The sequence below is a fragment of the Apodemus sylvaticus genome, chromosome 8 (genome assembly GCF_947179515.1).
Source record: "Apodemus sylvaticus chromosome 8, mApoSyl1.1, whole genome shotgun sequence".
Taxonomy (NCBI): Eukaryota; Metazoa; Chordata; class Mammalia; order Rodentia; family Muridae; genus Apodemus; species Apodemus sylvaticus.
This window is the reverse complement of record NC_067479.1, coordinates 85445830-85468096: the sequence shown is the minus strand read 5'-3', so window position 1 is coordinate 85468096 and position 22267 is coordinate 85445830. Positions and strand designations below refer to the sequence as shown.

Genomic DNA, 22267 nt, shown 5'->3' with positions numbered 1-22267 from the left:
TGCTAGGAATGGAAACTGAGTCCTTTGGAAGAGCAGCCAATGCTCTTAACCCTTAGAATAAAATGCAGAATATTCTGACTTAGGTTCAACACTGGCTTCTAAACATGATACCAGGGCCATAAGTAACAATAAAAAAACAAAACAAGGGCCGATGACTCAATGGTTAAGAGTACTGACTACTCTTGTGAAGGTCCTGAGTTCAAATCCTAGCAACCACATGGTGGCTCACAATCATCTGTAGTGGGATCTGATGCCCTCTTCTGGTGTGTTTGAAGACAGCTACAGTGTACTTACATATAATAATAAATAAAAACAAAAAACAAAACAACCCCCCCCAAAAAAACTGAACAGAACACCTCTAGAAACAGAAAAGACAATCTTGTGGTGAGAGAAAATATTAGTATTTCATATGGTGGAATTTCATACGAAAAATATTGAAAATACAACTTACTAAGATAAACTGTCCACTTACAGATCAGAAAGTATCTGAAACCTCAACAAACTGGATGACTAACCCAGAGTCGACAGCATATGAAGAGATGCGCAACACTGATGGACAGTTAGGGAAATCAAGTCAGAACCATTCATACCCACTAGTACAAGTGCAAACAATGTAGACTAGCAAGTGTAAGCAGGTGAGGATGTGGGGACAATGGAAACCTTGTGTGCTGCTAGTTGGACTCTCAAGAGGTGCAGCTGTTACAGCTAACAGTTCGAGCGCCTCAAGAAGTCAGACAGACTTACCATATGCCCTGCAACCATACCATGGTCTCTCTGTCTTGTTCACCCACTGGAGGCTTGGTCCCCAGAGAGGCAGCATAGATGTGGAGTCCCTTATAAAAGCCAGGAATAGTGGTGTGTGCTTGTGATCCCAGTGCTGTGGAGGCAGAGACAGACATAGAGACAGAGACAGGGAGGTCCTGGGACTTGCTGCCCAGCCCGGTCTAATCAAGTTCCAGGCTGAGAAGAAACCCCACCTCGACAAACAGGGTAGATGCCCCATGAAGGGCATCTGAGGTTGACTTCTGGCCCCCACACACATAGGCCTGCACCTGAATTTAATGCACACCCACACCAACACATGCACACTCACACTGACATCTGCACACTCACATTGACACAGGCAAACCCATGAACCCCCAAAGATGGCTCCATCAGTAGTCTGTCTGTGATCATGGAGACAAGGCAGTGATGAGTGTTGGACTAAGGAGGTGAAGCTGGAACTATAACACACTCTGAAGGCAGTGCAAAAATATGCTTTTGTTTTGTGAAGTAGCTCAGGCTAGCCCTGAGATCACCTGGATGGCCTGGTGGTCTTCTGCCTCAGTTTTCAAAATGCTAGGATTGGGAAACTCTCCAGCTGTTTTGTATTTTGTATTTTTAGTTCCTTGTAAAGATTACACATGACCAGGGGCGGTGGGGCAGAGGCAAGCGGATTGCTGCAAGTTGGGAGGCCACCCTGATCTACACAGAGAGTTCCAGGCCAGACAGAGCTACACAGTGAGATCTTATCTCAAACAAACAGAGATAAAAGCTTACATATGATCTAGTAATCCACTTCTACTTGTCTGTCTGAGAGAAATGAAAACACACAGAAAGAGTGCTTATTGGTCACTTATAATCTTATTGTATGTGTGTGTGATTATATTATATATATTTATAATGTTCTATATTTTTACCACCCCATCAATAAAATCACATAGGGCCCAGTACTAAATAACACTATTTCTTATTTTATTGAGCACAAGCAAGACAGAAAAAAAAATCCCTAGATGGCAGTTTTTTATTTGTATCAAATTACAGAGTCCCCTCAGTGAGCAGGCTACAATCTGAACATATGCAAATGTTGCGGATTAGTCAGTTGTCCCAAGTCCATCAGATGTCTGAGGCACACGGAAGAGCTTATGCAGGATAATGTGGTATGATAAACATTTCTGTACCTTATTTGACAATTATCAGGTATATATGACATGTGTGCACACATGCTTCCAAATTAAATATATTTATATAAAAAGCTCAAGAAGGATGTTAGCATTAATTTCTTTAAAAAGTCTATTATATTAAATTGCACCTGCATTGGAAGCAGAAATATAAAAAATGATCAATTTACTAAATACTGATGAATTTACAAACAATTGAAAATGAAATTAAAGTTTCTACTGAAATGTTGTATTCCTGTTTGACATTTATAAGAGGCACTAACAAACTATGGAAATAAACATTTTCCCCAGATTTCAGAGAGACTAAAGTCCTAGAGTAGCACTGAGCCCGCTACGTTAATAATGAGAACCGTGGTGGCAAAGACAGAAGATAGCTCGATTCTTCCTTATGGCTGGAACGCTCAGGACGTGGTCACTGCAGTCTCCACTCCACAGCCTGAGCTCGCTTTCTTCCTCAGTGAAAGTCTGGCTTCTCAGGGAAAGTACAGCCAGTTCGCCTAATTATGACGCTTGCTGCATAGTGGCCGGCGCGGATGCATTCGGTCAGAGGCTTGTCAGAGACCAGTTGCGACAGAAACCCTAGGACAGACAGAAGGAAGAGCGTGAGTGCTGTGTAAGAGCTTAGCAATGTGGAGGGCTCAGCTGCTGCCCAGTGACTCTGATCTCTAAGTGTCATCTAATGGTCAATCGTGACTGTCAACTTGATGGACGGAGACGCTCCTAGGGCCCAGCAGACTTCTTCTCTGGGCTGGCCTAAGCAGTAAGCGTGGGAGCAGCGCTTGCCTGCCTGTGGGCGGCCCCACCGTGGGTGGGCGGGCGGGCGGAGGCGGCTGGGCCTGAGGGAATGGTCCATACAGAGACTGGGCAGTGCCGCATCCCCTCTGCTTCCCAGCTGCTTTCTGGGAGCTGCCACCTCTGCAAGTGTGAGAAACAAACCCGTCCTCACTGAAGCCCTGTGTCAGGCACTGTGTCGGAGTAATGAAGTCTGAGACACACATCACACACACCCACAGGGAGAGTCGAAAGCAAGCGCCACTGAAATGTATCACGTGGAGCCTTTGTTGCTAAGTTATGGTTCAACTCCCCCCTTCCTTGCAGACTGCTTCTGTGTTGTTATTCCTAGTACAATGCAAGGCAAGACAACCCTACCATCTCCTCTGGGATGCAGCGTGCTGTCGGGTGTGCCAGTGGGCACCTGCAATCTCAGCGTTTGGAGGCAGAGACAGCAGAGTCAGGATCCCAGGAATCCTAGGCACCACAAAGAATGCAGGCCTGCCTAAGCTATGGGAGAGTCTGTTTAAAAAAACCCAACAAAATCGGGGGAGAGGGTACAGGACAGACAGACACACAGAAGGTGTTCTTTCCAGAGGTAGCTCTGAACTGCACTAACTTCACAGCTGGGCACTGCAGATCAGTCTGACATTAACAAAGCTAAATGCAGAAAGTGCGCTGTAGACAACGTCTCTCTAGGATGGAATAAAAGGAGTCACATTCGTTCTCCTAGAAATAGTTGAAATAAAGATTAATGATATGAAACCAAACTCTTCAAATATTACACATCAGCCACAGAGGGAGGAACAAGCGAGAAATAGAGATGACTCCACTAGGTTATCACATGGTTATCAAGTCACACACAAGGTGGACAAGCCAGGCCTGGCTGCTGTCACGGGGCTGAGAGGGCAGTGAGCACGAGGAAGCAGAAACAAACACATTTCTAGATAGACTGTCAAGATAGATGGGGACAGAAGAGGACAGTATGAACCAGGGAGGAGTGACCATGCCGCCATGGATGTTGTACATGTGAGGGGGAAATTCAGAACACTATGAACAGTGCAAGCCACAGACCTGCCACGTCGGTGAACCAGACACTCCCTGAGTACACCGGTTGTCAAAGCTCACTTGGCCTGAGTGTAGCCACTCTAAATAAAAGCCATGGCGGGGTGGTGGTAGTGGGGCACCTGTGACCCCAGGCAGAGGCAGGCAGGTCTCTGGTGTCCAGGGCAGCAGAACTCTATAACAAAGTTCTGCCTCAGAAAGAGTTTCTTACAGAGAGCATCCCAGAGAACTCTCTGTGTGGGTGAACACAGGCCCACTCTGTCTGCTGTGCCTTAGTTCCAACCTTCCTTCCTTCTTACTGTCAGCGCTCAGAGCTACACTGAAGTGCTTCTCAGTAAGGGTGTCACTGGTGTCACTGGTGGACTCCACTGAATGGTTAAGAAGAACAATACCAATGCTGGAGAGATTCTCCAGAAACCTAAAAGGAGGAGATGCTTTGTACTTTAATCCTGACACCAGCCCTTCTCTGACAAGCAACACTCCTTATCAACACAGGAACAGTATTCCAAAACGATGGAAACGTTCTGAAGGAAACCCGAGCAAATCAAACCAAACAGCACAGTAAAGAAGACAACAGTGCACCAGAGAGGTCGCTCTGAGGTTAAGAGGACTTGCTGGTCTTGCAAAGTTTAGTTCCCAGCACCTACACAGTGGCTCACAAACCCTGCAACTCCAGCTCCAGAGTATCTAGCGCCCTCTTCTGGCCTCTGTGTGATGCACTTGCATATAGTCAGGCAAAACATTCAAATGCATAAAAACAAAACAAACACAAAACAATAAAAATAAAAAGCAGAAGCCAGGTGTGCTGGGGCACAGGGGTGAGCGGCAGATGGAATTTGAGTCTGCATAGTGAGCTCCAGGCTAGCACTGGCTGCATAGTGAGACCCTGTCCCAATCTCTGATCCCTTAACAAGATATTAAGAGCCAATCAGATGGCTTCTCAAATAAAAGTGCTTGCCATGCACACCTGATAACCTGAGGTCAGTTCCCTGACCCTGCTATGGAAGGTAGAGTCACTCCAGAAGGCTGATCTCTAACCGGCACACGTGTGTCATGGCACACACATGGCATGTGACAAAGTAGTGTTATCTTAAGCCCTCAAGGTTGGATTAATATTTTTAGATATTGACATAATATGTTAAACCAATGTGAAGACCTTAGAGCATTTTAATACATACAGAAAAACATTTGGCAACATCTCATATCTATTCCTAATTTTAATAGGAACAGAAGGAAAATTTTCCACCTGAGAAAAATTCATAAAAATTTACTACTAATATTGTAAGGTGAGTGATGAATAGCTCCTTTCTTTCTATTTTCTTTCTTTTCTTTTTTTTCTTTTCGAGACAGGGTTTCTCTGTGTAGCCCTGGCTGTCCTGGAACTTACTCTGTAGACCAGGCTGGCCTTGAACTCAGAAACCCGCCTGCCTCTGCCTCCCAGAGTGCTGGGATTACAGGCGTGTGCCACCACTGCCCGCGCGGTGAATATTTCATTTCTTTCTAAAGACTAAACATGAAGCAAGAATGTTTGCCCGTGCCCCGTTTCTGGCAGGCTTCTCGATGTAGCTCAGGGTGGCCTCACTCAGCCGACCCTGCCTCTCTCTGCCTCATCCTCCTGAGCCTCAGAATCACAGGTTAGCACCACCGGCCCAGCCCACCTGCTCTTCAGTCTCATGGAGACTTCACTGGAGCAGAGTGAGCCGCTGGGGCGGGAAAGGAAGTCCCTGTCAGTATCTGAAGGAGGCGAGACTGTCCATGCCTGTGACTCAAACCAGGCAAGGCCAAGAGTGGTGACGCCCAGTCAGGAGGCAGAGGCAGGTGGTCCTCTGTGCGGCTGAGGCCAGCCTGGTCTACATAGGGAGTTCTAGACAACCAGGACTACACAGTGAGAGCCTATCTATCTCAGCACTCCACTCAAAAAGACTTGGAAAGTGTCACGCCCATCTGGTGGGTTGAAGTAGGAACACAGATAAACCCTCTACAGGATCAATACTACCAACAGCCAGAATTCCTAGCCTATTTTGGCACAACAGGGCAGCACATCCTTTAATCCTAGCACTCAGGAGCTGAGGTAATATGGCACAGAGTTCAAGGTCACCCTCAGCCCCTCAAACCCTGAAGTTTGAGGCCTGCTTGGAGGACAGAAACCTGTCTCAAAAACTGATCTGGTAACACTAACAGAAGCCCTGCACATGCAAATGAGTCTGAGTCCTCGGGAATTAGGGAGCCTTACTCTAAGGCTTCGTAAAGCTGAGGAGCTCAACTGAAAGTCCGACTGAAGAGCTACACTAGCACACACGCAGCAGTCACGTCTACTAGTAAGCAAGTAGAAAGTAATATTCGAGCTGCTCTTTACTCATAGTGTCAAGCACATGCAATACTTTGGAACATATCTGAGAAAGCCCTGTAGGACCAGCCACTGGAAATGCCAAGGCAGCATGCTGGAAAAGAAGAGAAATCCAGATCACCAACACTCCTCTCACAGAGACCTCTCACAGACTTGGTGAAATACCAACCAAGAGCTTACAAGATGCCTTTCAACTTAGATGTAAGATCCCTGCTACCAGGGATGCTGAGACAGGAGGCCTGTGGAAGTTCAGGGTCTGTCTGGGCGTTGTCAGAAGACTCTTCCTCAGAAACCAAAATAGAATGAAAAAGAAAAAACAAACAGGGGCTGCAGCTCAGCAGCAGAGCTCAGGACCGACCTGTGAGAGGCCCCGTGTTCAATTTCCCATCACTGCAAACAAAAACCAACCAATCAACTCCAAAGCAATACAAAAAAATAAGACCATAGCATCTGAGAAATCTTAGTGACTTTGGGTCAGAAGTTCTCTGCCACTGTGATGACCCTCCTTAACATGAGTATATGACATGTGCAGCACATGTGCCAAGTACAAGTCTTTTACAGAAGACAGAATAATTTGGATTTCATTAAAATTGCTTTGTACATGAAATAACTCAATAAAAAACAAAACAAATAAACTAAAAAACTCAAAGTCTACAAAGAGAAACATGCCAAATTTATGTAGAGTGTAGCACCATTATCCACTAAAGGCGTGTAGCTCAGAATCGCAGTAATGTCACTTCAGAAATCGCAAATTAGCTGGACTGTCTGCAAGAAGCCTGGGCAGGGCCCCTGACCCCTCAGCACACTGGCTCGGGGAATGGCAGGGAAGATTTAGTTATAAGACAGGGTATAGCCCTGGCTGTCCTGGAACTCACTCTGTAGACCAGGCTGGCCTCAAATTCAGAAATCTGCCTGCCTCTGCCTCCCGAGTGCTGGGATCACAGGCATGGCCACCACTGCCTGGTAGAAGCTTCGTTTATTGTTGTTGCCTGAGTATATGACATGTGCAGCACATGTGCCTCAGTGGACAACTTGAAGAGTTGGTCTTTCCTTCCATTTTTACATGAGTCTAGGGACTGAGTCCAGGTTGTCTGGCTTGCTAAGCCAGTGCCTTTACCCAGTGAGCCATCTTACCAGCCCTGGGAGATGTAAAATGATAAGACCACTTTGGAAAACAATTTATCAGTGCTTGAAAAAGTTAACTTTGGAGCTGGAGAGATGGCTCAGTGGTTAAGAACACAAGCTGTTCTTCCAGAAGGCCATGTTTCATTCATAGCACCCGCAAGGCAACTTGTTACCGCCAGTTCCAAGGACTCCAATGCCTTCTTTCAGTCTTCCTGGGCACTGGGCACATATGTGGTGTGTAGACATACATGCAGGCACATACTCATACATATAAAATAAAAACAAATATGTTTGAAAAAGTTAAGTTTACCTACTCTATGACTCAGTCACTTTCTTTCCAGCTGTTTGCTCAAGGTGAATGAATGCAGATGGTTTGGACTGGTAAATGAACTGACGGCTCACGGCAGCTTTCCTGGGACAGTTTCCAAGGGGAGGCAGTCCAAAGGCATGGGTGGGGGCAGGGAAGGGCTCCAGACGGCATGGGGATGGGGATGTGCCCACAAAAGGGCACACTGCGTGTCAACATTTATACCAGTGAACTTTAACATAGAAGCAAGGAGAGGAAGGACAGGAGGGGAGGGGATGAGGGAGGGGAAGGAAGGGGAGGGGAGGAGGGAGGGGAAGGAAGGGGAGAGGAGGAAGGGGAGGGGAGGAGGGAAGGAAAAAAGGAGGGAGGGAGGAAGGGGAGGAGGGAGGGAAGGAAGGAAGGAGGGGGGGAGGGAAGGAGGGAGGAGGGAGGGAGAGAAGGAAGGAAGGAGGGAGGGAAGGAAGGAGGGAAGGAAGGAGGGAGGAGGGAGGGAGGGAAGGAAGGAGGAGGGAGAGAAGGAAGGAAGGAGGGAGGGAAAGAAGGAAGGAGGGAAGGAAGGAGGGAGGAGGGAGGGAGGAAAGGAAGGAGGGAGGGAAGGAGGGAGGAGGGAGGGAAGGAAAGAAGGAAGGGAGGGAGGGAGGGAGGAAGGAAGGAAGGAAGGAAGGAAGGAAGGAAGGAAGGAAGGAAGGAAGGAAGGAAAAAGGTATACTTACTAATAAGACAGATCAAAACCAGAAAAGCCTGTGCTACTGCCCCTGGGGAACCCGAGCTGTCTCTGTGTTCAAATGCTTAGGACAGGATAATGAGAAACTGTTGTGCAAGCAGACTTCCGGCCTTCCCTGAGGCCCGGGCAGCCCGGGGAGCAGGGTGGAGCTGGAGGTTAATTTGAAGCTGTGCTACAATGACCTGCAGAGATCACACCAGATTTATGTTCTTCCTCTCCCCCACTCCGGCCAGGCCTGGGAAATGCTTTGTATTGATAAAATGTTTGCCCAGTTACAGAAGAGAATTAATTTGGCTAGCAGAATGATGTCTTTGGAAGAATGTGAACTCATTCTCTCAAGAGTATTTTTTATCACGGTTTTCAGGTAACAGACAAAGGTCAGTATAAACTTTCTGCCAAACTCAGAAATGAGACTGAATGTTTGGCCCACACAGCGAATGGGGCAGACGCCAGGTTGAGAGTGGGATCAGCTTACAATGGAAACACGTCTATTAGAACCCTTATGAGCAACATCTGTTTTCCTCATTCTTCCTGCCATGATCTTTGTGAGAAAAGCTTATGTTGTGGAACATTCTGTGAGGCTAAGTAGCGGCACCCTCCTTCTGAGAGAAGAACTGGCTGGTGAATCTGCTGTAGCGCTCTGAAGTCTCATTTACTCTGACCAGGGAAACCTGGATGCTGGCAAAAGCAAAGACCTTTGGCCCTGGAAACTATCAGCTTTTCAATAATCTAATTTTAAAAACCAGCCAAGATGAACTACAGAGAGTACATAATCAATTATAAGTGGGACCTTCATAAGTAGTCTTTATTAATTATAAAGAATGTATAAATTTTCTTAATGTACATGTTTATGTTTATGAGAGGGAATTCCTTTATAATGTGAATGAATAAACAGCCTAAGTCCACCCCTCCCCCAGCCTTCAGACAGGGTCTTACTGTGCAGCTCTGGCTGGTTTGAAGCAACCTATGAAGAGCAGGCCGGTCTCCAACCTGCCCCTAGTGATCCACCTACTTCTACCTCCCCGGTGCTGGGACTGAGGGATGTGCCACCACGCCAAGCGTCTAAGATGCTTCTGTACCTAGAAAAATATATGCAATGTAAAACTGATTACTTTAACAAATTGATTTCTTTACATTTGTTCATTACGTGTGGCCATAGGGTGGGTACGTGGAGGGCAGAGGACGCTCTGCTGAGTCAGTCCTCTCCTAGGCCCACGCCCTGCTCTTTAGGCTCCACGGCAGGCTCCTTTACACAGTGAGCCACTACGTTAGCCCTGGGCACTCATTTCTTCTTTGTTAAAATCTATTTTATGTGTACGGTGTTATTGCCTATGTGTATACTTGTTTGCCATGTGCCTGGTGCCCTGGGAGGCCAGAGGACGGACTCAGCTCCCCTGGTCCTGGAGTCATGGAGGGCTGTGAACTGCCATCAAGCTTGGGTCCTCTGCAAGAGTGTCCAGCGCTCTTGCCCAGTGCCCCAGCACGGCAGCGCCTGCTCCTCTTCCTGGTTTAGTCATATTTAGCAGCATGGACTCATTTACCTGCAGGTAAGAGCACACTGGTGCTTCTTAGTCTTGTCATTTTGGGGTAAAACTGCTATGCACATTTGTGTACCAGTTTTTGTGCAGACATAAGTTTCCAACTCTTTTGGGCAGCCAGGAAACACAATTGCTGGATCATATGGTAAGCATATGTGAGTGTGGAAGGAAGTGCCAGACTGTGTTCCCAAGTGGCCATCCCAGTTTTCATTCACCAGCAGTGAGTCAGGGTTTCCGGGGCTACACATCTTTGCCCTGTATGCCACACATACAAACTCAAGATGCTGGTGAGACAAGAGGAAAAATGGCTTCCTCTCTGCTTTAGACAGCCTCTCACATGGCCCAGGTTGGTGAAATAGCTTTGGATCCCTGGTCTTCCCAGGGGCTTACAGGTGCCTGCACCTTATATAGCTGGGTATTTCCATGATTATTGTTTTTTAATGTTGATCCAGGCATAGTGGTGCCTGTTTGTGATCCTAGTCACTTGGGGATTGAGGCAGGGAGACGTCAGTTCCAGTCTAGCTTAGAAGACATAGAAAGACCCTATCTTAACAACCACAACCAAACAACCCCCTCCCCCATGTTTTCTTAAAAAGAAACTCTACCTAAGAGCACAGACTGTACAGTGCTTCCGCATTATTACCCCCCTCCAGGGGTTCCTCAACTTTCTCCGCATCCGCTCTACTGTGTGCTTGGTCGGTACATGTGTGCTCTGAAAGTCACATGGCTCAACCCCAGCCTGGCAGCTGTTGGCTGTGGCATTGGTTTCAGTGCTCTGGACAGGTACAACGATCTAATTAATCATTTGCTTTCCTGACTGCTCTGATGTGGTGATTTTCACACTGCCTTTGTCCCTGGCTTCACTCCAGCTTGTTCACTGAAGTTATCGATGCTCTTTATATGTAAGTAATATCAAACTTCACATTGTGCAGTAGTGACAAGTTAATTACATAGTTATTAAGAGATAATGTGGGAGCAGTAACACAAGTTATCATGTAATTACTTTTGTTCTTAAAGGCATTACCATGCAATTAAAGCAAACCCGATACGATATTTTAGCAAGCAATAGCCTGTCTACATGTGTGTGCACACATACTGCTCTCTGTTGTTTCCAATAGCCTGTCTACATGTGTGTGCACACATACTGCTCTCTGTTGTTTCCAACAGCCTGTCTACATGTGTGTGCACACATACTGCTCTCTGTTGTTTCCAACAGTCTGTCTACATGTGTGTGCACACATACTGCTCTCTGTTGTTTTCAACAGCCTGTCTACATGTGTGTGCACACATACTGCTCTCTGTTGTTTCCAACAGCCTGTCTACATGTGTGTGCACACATACTGCTCTCTCTTGTTTCCAACAGCCTGTCTACATGTGTGTGCACACATACTGCTCTCTGTTGTTTCCGGGTCAGCTTAGTTTTCCAGTTCTTTATTTTGCTTTTAAAAAAAGACACCTGCCCTTTAGAAGCTGGGTGTGGTAGCTAAGTGTTACACAGTGAGCTCCAGGCTAGTCCAGGCTCCTGAGCGAGACCTTGCTTTCCTCTATAGTTGTGGGCATCCTTGGTCACAGAGCACTACCATTCTGGTGTTAGAATTAACTTACACACCACCATGCCTGGGAAACTTGTCTTAAAACAAACAAACAAAGAAACCAAAACGAAAACTGCCTGCCATTTAGTGTCAACTTCGGTGCTTTCTTAGTCCCACCTGCGTAACCTTCTCGTCTCCGGCACCAGTAGACACCAGATCCAAGATGCCACATAGCACGGAGACTGTAACACAAAGGCTCCATTTTTGTAAAGGTTCTAGGTCTGAATATCTAGGTATTGGGCTACATACCAAAGAATTCAAAGATAGATAATACAGAGTGTCTTAGATTTTTATGCTTCAGGAAAAAAAATCTATATCTGAAGAAATCAAGAAATGCTTCCTGGAGAAGATGTCATGAAAAGAGCCTTGGTGGGTGCTGTGAGAGATGGGCATTATATACAGAAGAAATTAAGGAAGCATTAGAGCAAAGTACATGGTGGGAAACAATAAAAGATCAGTAGTATTGACAGCATGGCAAGAAAAGCAACATGGAGAACATTTCAAGGTCTGTGATGTGAGATGGATCTCACACAGTTGAGCTCTGATTACACCACTTCCAGTCAGGTAATGCTGGCAGAAGTAAAGAGAAAATGTTACCAGAGAGACTCAGCAGAGCCCCCTGGAGCATCTGAGGATGCTTCAGAGCTTGCCTGGAACAGGGGCTTCTGCATCACACAAGCCCACCACAGACCTACTCTGAATCCCAATTCAGGGTTCAGTTGTGTCAAGTATTTAAGGCCAGAAAGAGATGTACACACAGAGCTTGCAGCTAAGGTAAGGGGGTGGGGGGACGAGACAGGGACAGAAGGTCACAGAGTTCTATTAGACCACTGTATCATACCAACAAGGAGCCACCGTCAATCGAACCGTGAGAGAAAAACAATTAAACTTATTCCTAAAATAATTATGTTGGTTGTAAGAAAGTGGGGTGGAGTATGGATCAGCCAGGGAAAATATGCATCACATTGTAGGGAACACTTGAAAACCATATAGATGAAGTATGCAAATAGATCTGCTTATAGAGCCTTCCTACCCAGTACCACTACGGGGGGGGGGGGGGGGTCAGCTGAGAAGTTCTCTGCAGGCCAATGAACTTAATTACCTACTAGACCAAGCAAGGACAAAGAACTTATTGTCCGTGCAGATCTTGTGACAGCAGTGCCTAAGAACCAGGTGGATAACCCAGTGCTCTTCTAGAATCCAGGACGGATGCAAAGCTGTCCAGGAGGCTGGCTGTGAGAATGGAAGCAGACATGCAAACAGCCCATCCAATAGCTTTACCTACTGAGGATGTGCTCACGCCAGCCTGATGCTGGCCCAGATAGAATGTTACCATCGGGTTCCACCCAGTGAAGAGCTCCAGTTCTGGCTCTTGTTGGCGACTCCTCTTGTAACAGGTTAACAGATAATCCTCTCTGTGGGTCGGGCACTAGGATTTGTAAATATCGTTTCATTTGACTTTCAGAGAAATGCAAACAAGGTTTGCATTTATTTCTATATCTTTATTTTTAATTATTATCTTTATTTCTATGGTTGAAAAATGGGGCTTAGTAATGTTAAATTACCACTCAAAAATTATTTCTCTATAGATTCTTGTTTTTGCTTGTTTGTATTATGACAAATGAATACCTCAGATGAGATTATTGATAAAGAATTGCTATTTTGTTTAATAGAAGAAATGGGGAATCCCAGATCAAGCTGCTATTTCACATGGAGGAAGGTCGTGGGGGGAAAAGAGAGAATCACAGCTTTGCTGAAGCCTCCTTTTAATCCATGATGATGATGATGATGATGCCTTGGGGATTGAGCTCAGAACCTTACTCATGATTGGAAGATACCATATTACTGAGCTACGACTGTAGCCCCTAACCCTCTTTAATTCTATTCATGAGCTATCTATTCAGCCATTAAGGCCCAACCTCTTAATATTATTGTACTGGCAACACTTGAATTTTGGAGGGAAAATCTCAAATGGGAATGTTTCACAAGGTGGTTATTGGTGGGTCTGAAAAATCAAACATCTATTTAGTTATTGCTCTTTAAACCGTATTAATTCCTTTGATTTTGTAAAAATGGATGGGTGTTCTGCCGGTATATATGTATGTCTGTACCACATACATACCTGGTGCTCTTGGAGCCAGAAGAGGTCATAGTACTTTCTGAATCTTGGGTTACAGAAAGTTGTGAGCACCACGTGGGTGCTGGGATTGGATCTGGGTTCTCTGGAAGAGTGGCAGATAAATGCTCCTAACCACTGAGCCAACTCTCCAGCCTCTAGCTACTGTTTTAATCTCTAAGTCAAGAGTCTTTATGCTCATGAGCTAGCTTCCTTACCTTCTTCAAAATTCCCTGACCTGACATAGACTGCTGTTTCTTTTGACAAAGCTGGACAGAAAGAGTGAGTACCCTGACGCCCACGTGACAGCCGCTGCACCTTGCCCCTTCATGCTCACAATGCTCGCAGCTTCATACTGCGGTCATTCTCTAGAAAGCAGAGGAAGCTACTATTGCAGGGATTCTGAAATGCACATATAAAAATGCTATCTCCCAAATGGTAAATCCACGTGTTCCTTTCTCCTCTGTCACCAAACACTTTAATACAGAGGAAGAGATCTAAACATAACTGTCAAAAGCCAATCTCCTCCTCTACCTTCTGACATATAGAGTATGAGCCCTCGTGGCCCCTTTAATGTAACCAGATCTTACAACATGCTACTTGATGGCTTAGGGATTAATGTAGGGCAGTATCTGGGGTGGGGACGGGGACACTACATGCACAAATAAACACACAGTACCAGTTCAAAGAACGCACAACATCATCTTGCTGCCTTTTGACAGTCTGTTATACCAGACCTTAGAACTGGCCATCTACTAGATCTCCTCTACACTGGTCACTTAGGCAGGAACCACGCAAGGAGGCTTGAGAGGTTAACTGTAAAACACTGAACCAATTAGTGGAGATGTGGGAAGACACACTGAATGGTCAAGCTTATTTTTAATACACTTTCATTTTATGTTTATTGTTCTAGGTGTGTGCTTGTGCCCCCTCCCAACTGTAAGGGCTTTCTAGCTGTTTGCAAGATGGTAGGTGGTGTGTTTATACAGAGGTCTTTCATGAGGTTTGAAGCTAATGCAGTTCCGTTACTATGCTCAGCTATGGTTTGATGTGCATTAACCTTAATCATTAAGATTACAATGAAAAGGCTCAGAGATAGCTCGTAGGGAAAAAGCACTTGCCACTAAAGTTCAATACAGGGACCCCACATAAAGGTGGAAAGAGGGATCTGACTGTGGCTTACATGTACATACTCTTGTATACACACACACACACACACACACACACACACACACACACACACACACGACTTGAAAAGTAAACAGAAATATCTTAGGATCTATTTTAGTGAAAGTATTTAGCTAAGTGTGTTAATTCCAGATCAGTCTAGGCCATAAAATGAGACCATCTCTAAACAAACAAAGCCCACACAAAAACAAAAAACAAGTCCCCCCAATGCCAAACAAAAAGGAATGCATTTAGAAACAGAACATGGGGGAGGGGGGGAAGCCAGAGAGATGGCTCAGTGGTTAAGAGCACTGACTGCTCTTCCAGAGGTCCTGAGTTCAATTCCCAGCAACCACATGGTGGCTCACAACCATCTGTAATGGGATCCAATGTCTTCTTCTGGTGTGTCTGAAGACAACTACAGTGTACTTATACATAAATAAATAAACCTTAAAAAAAAAGAAAGAAACAGAACATGGTATGGGTGCTGTCATGCACATGGTCATGGTGTAGGACAAAACACGTGCTAGCCCTGCAGAAGTTGGCGTGCGCGTTGTCTTCCTCAGAGCCTTGCCTTAATTACATCTGAATCCTTACCGATTCTGTTCTGCTCACTTTTCAGGAAAACCATGGATAGCACTCTGTCGTGGCACAGGCTTTGGCCCTGATGGGTCTAATTACCACAATGAGAAAAGTCAAAGGTACCTGTGGCCATTACATTCATGCATTTAACAAGTCACAATCTTAGGATCCTGTTTTACCTAAAAATACCATTCAAAATTCTGCGTTATTATTACTAGGGGAAACTTTTAACTAGCTACAGAACACCCCCCCCCCTCCAATGGCTGACTGATTTTAGGGGTTAAATTTCTGCTACCTTTAATTATCCTCTGATGGCTGGCAGATGACAAGGGAAGCTGCAGTGAAATCCACCCACCCTGACACTGTGTAAGCATCAGCCTCTCCCTCTCCAAGTAAAATCAATACTCTGTTTGAGTAAACACGTTTACAGCTTTATTAGGATGTCTTGCTTGTTCTGTAACAGCTACTTGAAGCTGTGGTAACAAATCGACTCAACTCAGTTAAACCTAGAGAGCTGGGTAAGAGGCCCATCGATAAGGTTGTTATAAAAATAAACTGCAGGAGATCAGAAAGCTGGAGCCAACAGCCTGGTAAATGTCAATATTTCCCTGCACAGAGGAAGACAGCAGCAGCGAGATCCTGGCAGGCCTTTCCCTCCCTTAACAATGCTTCTTGTTTCAACTGGATAAAGTGTTTCTACTTTTTGTGCACAGCTTCTCTGAATGATATTTTACTTTCTAATTCCCCTGTTAACCTTGAACAGGAAACTGACATAAATACAATTTTTCATAACTTTTCAGATTGCGTCTTTAGAGAAATATTTCTGTCTTAAACTGACTTTATTAAAGGGCCTTAATCAAGTCATTTGGAATACTTGCAGCAATACAAGTCTCACCTCCTTCTTTATTAATGAAACTGTCATCATTTACATTTTGCAATTTCAGTAGAATGTTCACTTTTGAAATAGTTTCCATGAGACTGATGTTGTGTGTTGAAAATTAGGCCCTGGATGTCCCTGTGCTCCCTAACAGCACACACTCCTGGCTTCAGTGCCAGCATCCATGCAATGTCTGCTACCCATTAGGGGCGAGTTTGCATCATGGGTAAGTTTTAGCAAAGCAGGACATAGATCCCCTCACTGCGATGTCTACAGGTTGGTTACTCAAGGAACTAACATCTGGCAGGAAATTCCTACTTCCATTTGGCTAGCTCAGATTATCCAGATGTGAAAATAATGGTCTCCTTGGCGTGAGGAGTACTCACTCATATGTAAACCTTCCTCTCCTATTTCCTTTGCCGTCTAGTCAGTAAAATTTTGTTCTACAACTACCAACTAGGTATGAATTCATGTAACTTTTTTTTTTTCATGTAACTTGTCTGTATATTAGAAGAAAAACTTTTCAGGGAAAAAGAAATCAACAAACATGGAATGTTCAAAGCCAAGGTTAGGTCTGGCACGATAGGTATTTATACAATGAAAACCGCAGTTTAACTGGTGTGTATTGGTGCAAGGGCTGACTTGTACAGGGAGTGGATGGCAAGCGGATGTCCTGTTGTGACAGTTGAGCACCGCACAGGCTCATCATCAAGCACACACCGGGAGTCAAGGGTGTCACACTACACACATGGCCTTTACCTCACTGAGGCCCAGGGTTTGATCCCTGGATCCCATAAACTGAGTCTGGTGGTGCACCTGTAATCCAAGCACTGGAGCAGTAGAGGCAGGAAGACCAGGAGTCCCAGCTACTTCTTGGCTGCACAGTGAGTATAGGATGGTCTGGACTACACAAAATCATCACTCAAAGAGATGATGATGATGATGATGATGATGATGAGGAGGAGGAGGAGGAGGAGGGGGAGGAATAGCCACAGTAGCAGATGTGTCTATGTTCCTGTAACCTAATTCATAAGCACAGTAACTCATTATAGCATTTATATGTTGTAGTAGATTATGCCTGATGATTTCTCCTAGTGAGATGATCCTAAATACTTAAATGTACTAAATGACAAATTATTAATTTGCCAAGTTATGAGTCAGAAGTAAAAACACATAATTCTGAACTTTATAAAATGTTAACCTTGGTGGGGCATGCTGGAGACCACCTTAAATCCCAGCATTTGGGAAGCAGAGGCCAGCAGATATTTGTGAGTTTCAGGCACACAGGATGTCTAGTAAGACTCTCTCAAGAAAAAAAGAAAGAAAGAAAGGAAAAGGAAAGAAAAGAAAAAGGAAAAAGGTTAATTGCCTAATTAGGTTGGGATATTCATACATCTCATATATTTAAGTGAGAAAAGCTTCTTATATGCTATAAGGGCAATGTTGATTCAGACCTCTGCTGATTGTGTGTGTGTGTGTGTGTGTGTGTGGTGTGTGAGTGCACATTCATAGGTTTCTGAAGAGACCAGAAGAGGGCATCAGAGTCCTTGGAGTTGGAATGATAGGCAGTTGTGAACATCCTAGCATGGATGCTGGGATTCAAACTCTAGTTCTCTTTGAGAGCTGGACATGCTCTTGGTGTTATTAGGCCGGTACAGTTACTAACACACCCAATGAGCTAAAGGCAATTTAACTCCTCCACAGCAGAAAGGACAAGACTAAAATCCAATACAGGGGGCTGGAGACGACCACCACATGATGACCCTCCCAAACAAACTGAATAAATGTATCATTATACACTTATTAATTTGTCCCTATCTATATGGACAGTGACTGATTTAAACATGGTTACGAAGCTTGAAGATGGCTTAGTGGTTAAAGTGCTTGCTGTACAAGCACTGTTCATATCCCCAGACCCGCCCCTGCCCAGTTCCAGCTGTGCTATGGCAGCCTGCTGCTAACTCCAGTCTCAGAAGGCAGATGAGGGAAGCCTGGAGCAATGAGGCAGCAATACTTGACTCATCAGCGAGCTCTGGTGTTTATGGAAGGAAGGAAGGAGGGAAGGAAGGAGGGAAGGAAGGGAGGAAGGAAGGAAGGAAGGAAGGAAGGGAAGGAAGGAAGGAGGGAGGGAGGGAGGGAGGGAGGGAGGGAGGGAGGAAGGAGGGAGGAAGGGAGGGAGGGAGGGAAGGAAGGAGGGAGGGAGAGAGGGAGGGAGGGAGGGAGGGAGGGAAGGAAGGAAGGAAGGAAGGAAGGAGGGAGGGAGGGAGAGAGGGAGGGAGGAAGGAGGGAGGAAGGAAGGAAGGAAGGAAGGAAGGAGGGAGGGAGGGAGAGAGGGAGGGAGGGAGGGAGGGAGGAAGGAGGGAGGAAGGAGGGAGGAAGGGAGGGAGGGAGGGAGGGAAGGAAGGAGGGAGGGAGGGAAGGAGGGAGGGAGGGAAGGAAGGAAGGAAGGAAAGAAGGAAGGAAGGAAGGAAGGAAGGAAGGAAGGAAGGAAGGAAGGAAGAAAGGAAGGACAAAACCTCAAACCAACCAAAACAATGACAGCAGTAAGTCCCCTCCATTGTGGGCTGGGGATCTGGAAAGTCCTGGGCTTGATCCCTGGCAACATGAACTGGGTGTGTGGGCACAGGCCTGTAATCTCAGCTTCTGAGTGGTCAAGGGAAGAAGATCAGTAGCCTAAAGTCATCCTCAGTTACACGGGGAATCTTTGGAGAGCTTGTGCTAAATGAGGCCTTATTTTTAAGAACAGAAAAACAAAACCAACCAGCCAGCCAGCCAACCAACCAACCAGTCTGATACATCTGAGGCTGGTGCTCAAGAAACTACTCTAGATATTTCTCCTAAGAAAGGAAGACATGACATGATCTAGTATTAAGAAGTACTACAGCAACTTGTAGGTCACATTTTCAGTTTAAATATTGGCTTTGACTGGACACATTACTTAATCTCATCAGACTCTAAGGCTGGAGGAACTGTCCAGCAGAGGTTAGGGCCAGTTTCCAACTAAGGTTTATCTAAATAAGTGGATTTTTTTGTTTCAGCTCACTAAGTTGTGGGGGTAGTCATGCATCAGAACTTAACTATTACAGATGCAGGGATCAGGTAGGTTATGGTAAATGTGACTAGATTCATGTGATAGCAGCTGAAATATTCATTTTAAGATTCAAACCAGTTCTAGTCCACTGATACTACAATAACAGATGGACATTATGTCACGTCGTAACTGTAAGACATGTTAGTCACTTTAATTAGGAAGTTACCTCTGGTCATCTACCACTAAATAAAGCCTATTCACAATGTCATCACTGTCCTTGGAGTAAACGTCTCTTGACTGTCTTCAAATCTAGGAAATCTAACCTCATAAAATTTGAGCTCTGGTGTATTTGGAGGTTTGAATGAGAATAACTATGATAGGTTCACAGATTTTTTTGTTTTGTTTTGTTGTTTTTGGAGACAGGGTTTCTCTCTGTAGCCCTGGCCCTGGAACTGCCTCTTGTAGACCAGGCTGGCCTTGAACTCAAAGAGATCTGTCTGCTTTGCCTCCTGAGTCCTGGCATTGAAGGCTCGTGCCACCACTGCCTGGAAGGCTCTTAGATTGGAATGTTTGCTCCGCAGACATGAATGCGTGGCAATACTGAGGGATTAGAAGGTGTAGCCTGGTTGGAGGAAGTATGTTACTGGGAGTGGGCTTTGGGGTTTCAAAAGCTCAACTCAGACACAGCCTTTCTGTCTTTCTGCTGCCAGGAGATCTACAGCACCATGTCTGTCTGCCTGTCACCATGCTCCCCACCATAATGATAATGATCTGGGAATTTGTTTAAAATGGCATGAGCCATTATCACACAAGGGTGGCACACACTGTCTGACTCTGGGTTCTTTGCTGTGAAGAGACACCATGACCATGGCAACTCTTTTAAAGGAAAGCATTTAATTGGGGCTCACTTACAGATTCAGAGGAAACAATATACTGAATGCCCGTCGCGTTGCTTTCTAGTTGTCTACATATAAAACAAAGGAATGTGGTGGCACACAAAAAAAAATAACTGTAGGAATTTAATTTTTCCCCTCTTGTGACTTGTTTTTGACAATTCCATACATGTACACAATGTATTCTCATCATATTCAGTCTCCCACCCACTCTTGCTGATCCCCTGCCTCTTCCCAACCAGCCTCCCTTGTACTTCCAGTTTCTTTTCTTTTTCTTGGGCGGGGGTGGCCCACAAAGCTTACTTAGGGCTGCTACGTGAGTAACGGTCAACCTAGATCCAGAGTAAGAGCGACTTAGCAGTGTCTCCATAACAAAACAAAACAAAACAAAACAAACAAAACAACCACAAGAACTGTGTGTCATATCTTTGCGTGACACTGTGAAGCAGTAATTAAGGACAGAGGATGATGATGGCACCACAGGTAATGGTGCTTGGCATCTAAGCCTAGTGACCAGAGTACAGTACCCAGGGCAGGTGACTGCCTGCATCCAGCCATCTCCCTGGGGCTGGAAATAATTAAACAAAACCAAAACCAGTTTCTAAATACAAATTAGTGGAATTTTATTAGATGAAAAACAGAATAGTTATTTATATTGTGGAGAGTCTTTTATACATTAAATAGGCACTCTTTAAGGCAATACATTCTCCCAGTCAAAGCTATGACAAGAATTTTGAGCATTAAAAGTTCTCAGAGGCAACACAGGTTTTTAGCTCTCAAAATACTGTGTTCTAAATTACAAATGGCTCTTGACCATTCCTGTGTCAACCTTGTGCTGGTTCTTGAGAGACGCCCCTAGTCTTTTGTCAGAGGGGAGCCTGAAGATCATTTGTCACAGGTGCATCCCTTTTAGTCTAAAGATGATGTGTAACAGGTTTGGTCCACACACGATTCCTGCAAAACATGTGACTAAATCCTATTATATTAACACAGGCTGGCACTGATACCCGGTGGGAACATGTTGGTTAGCTCCCCTTTCATAATCATTTCTTATGATTTTTCTTCTCAGTTTCATTTACTGGGAAGAGACTTTCACGGGGAACAATGACAGTGCCTGTCACAAAATGTTCTCAGTGTTTCCATTTGTTACTATGGCAGTGACAAAGAGGGTTCCAAATGAAAAGGCAGACCTGCTGTGACAAAGCACAGCAGGACAACAAGAAATTTTCTCCTGACCTGGGAAATTAGGAAATCATAGTTAGAGACTATAGAATTTCTCTATTTCAAAAGGTACAATCCTGACACTGGGGCTTTTAAGGAAGAATGTGGAAGGAGTAGTTTCATCATGGAGAAATAAAAGAGCAAAGGTTACAAAGCGTCTAAGATCTCCAAATAGAACAAGGAGGTGTGCTTGTCAAGGCTAGAGGGGTCTGACACACACATAAGCCCTTGAGACGGAACTAGGAATTTAATTCATGTACAACTGGGGGTACTCGTTTACAAATTACACATGAGAATCCATGATGTAAGCTTGCATCTTTTAACTGGCTAAATGGAACACACAGCCATTTGGTACTGAGTTACCTAATTAGCACAAGGTAGCTAGAGTGATGCTTTAGCAAAAACCTTGAAATTTATGAGAAGAAAATGATTGTGCTTCATAGTTAAATCTCCATAACACTATAGACTAGAATAGAGATATGCAAAGTCACACAAGACAGAAATACTCTTAGGCCAGCAAAACTTGAAAGTAACAGGATGAATATATTAACTGTCTAAAGATAGAATATGTCAATCAGAAAGGAGATATGTTAATCAGGCAATGAAGCGAAGAAAAAGAATCTACTTAGTAATGTAAAAGTTGCCACTGTCTCTCTATTTATGTCAAAGATAGGAGCTTAGCAGCTGGTTATTTCTAATCCCAGGAGGAAGGCTCTTGCTGATATGTAGATGGGAACCTGGGGCTTCAGCCAATGGGTTTATTTATTTATTTTCAAGATGTAAAAGCATTCTGTTTTAAGATAGATTTGTCAGGTAGCTTATCTTGGTGCAATTAAACAGCTGCTTCACAGAGATCCTATTTGGACTTCATAATTACCAAGTAGGTTTATGATCTGGCTTTGCCTATCTGCTGCTGCGATCGGCTACTGCTTGAGTAAGTAAGAAGCCCTTGGCTCAGACTCTCCATGCAG

At 44.9% G+C, this 22267-nt stretch overlaps 1 protein-coding gene across 2 annotated transcripts in view; it reads right to left on the bottom strand.

The window, feature by feature from the left end:
• Positions 1 to 1713: 1713 nt before the first annotated feature.
• Adk (adenosine kinase) overlaps positions 1714 to 22267 on the bottom strand; it is a 400912-nt gene continuing 380358 nt past the window's right edge. For both annotated transcript variants that reach the window (XM_052189863.1, XM_052189864.1), the window contains exon 11: positions 1714 to 2519. In XM_052189863.1, coding sequence (XP_052045823.1) covers positions 2395 to 2519 — 125 coding nt within the window. In that variant the 3' untranslated portion in view covers positions 1714 to 2394. The remainder of the gene's footprint in view (positions 2520 to 22267) is intronic.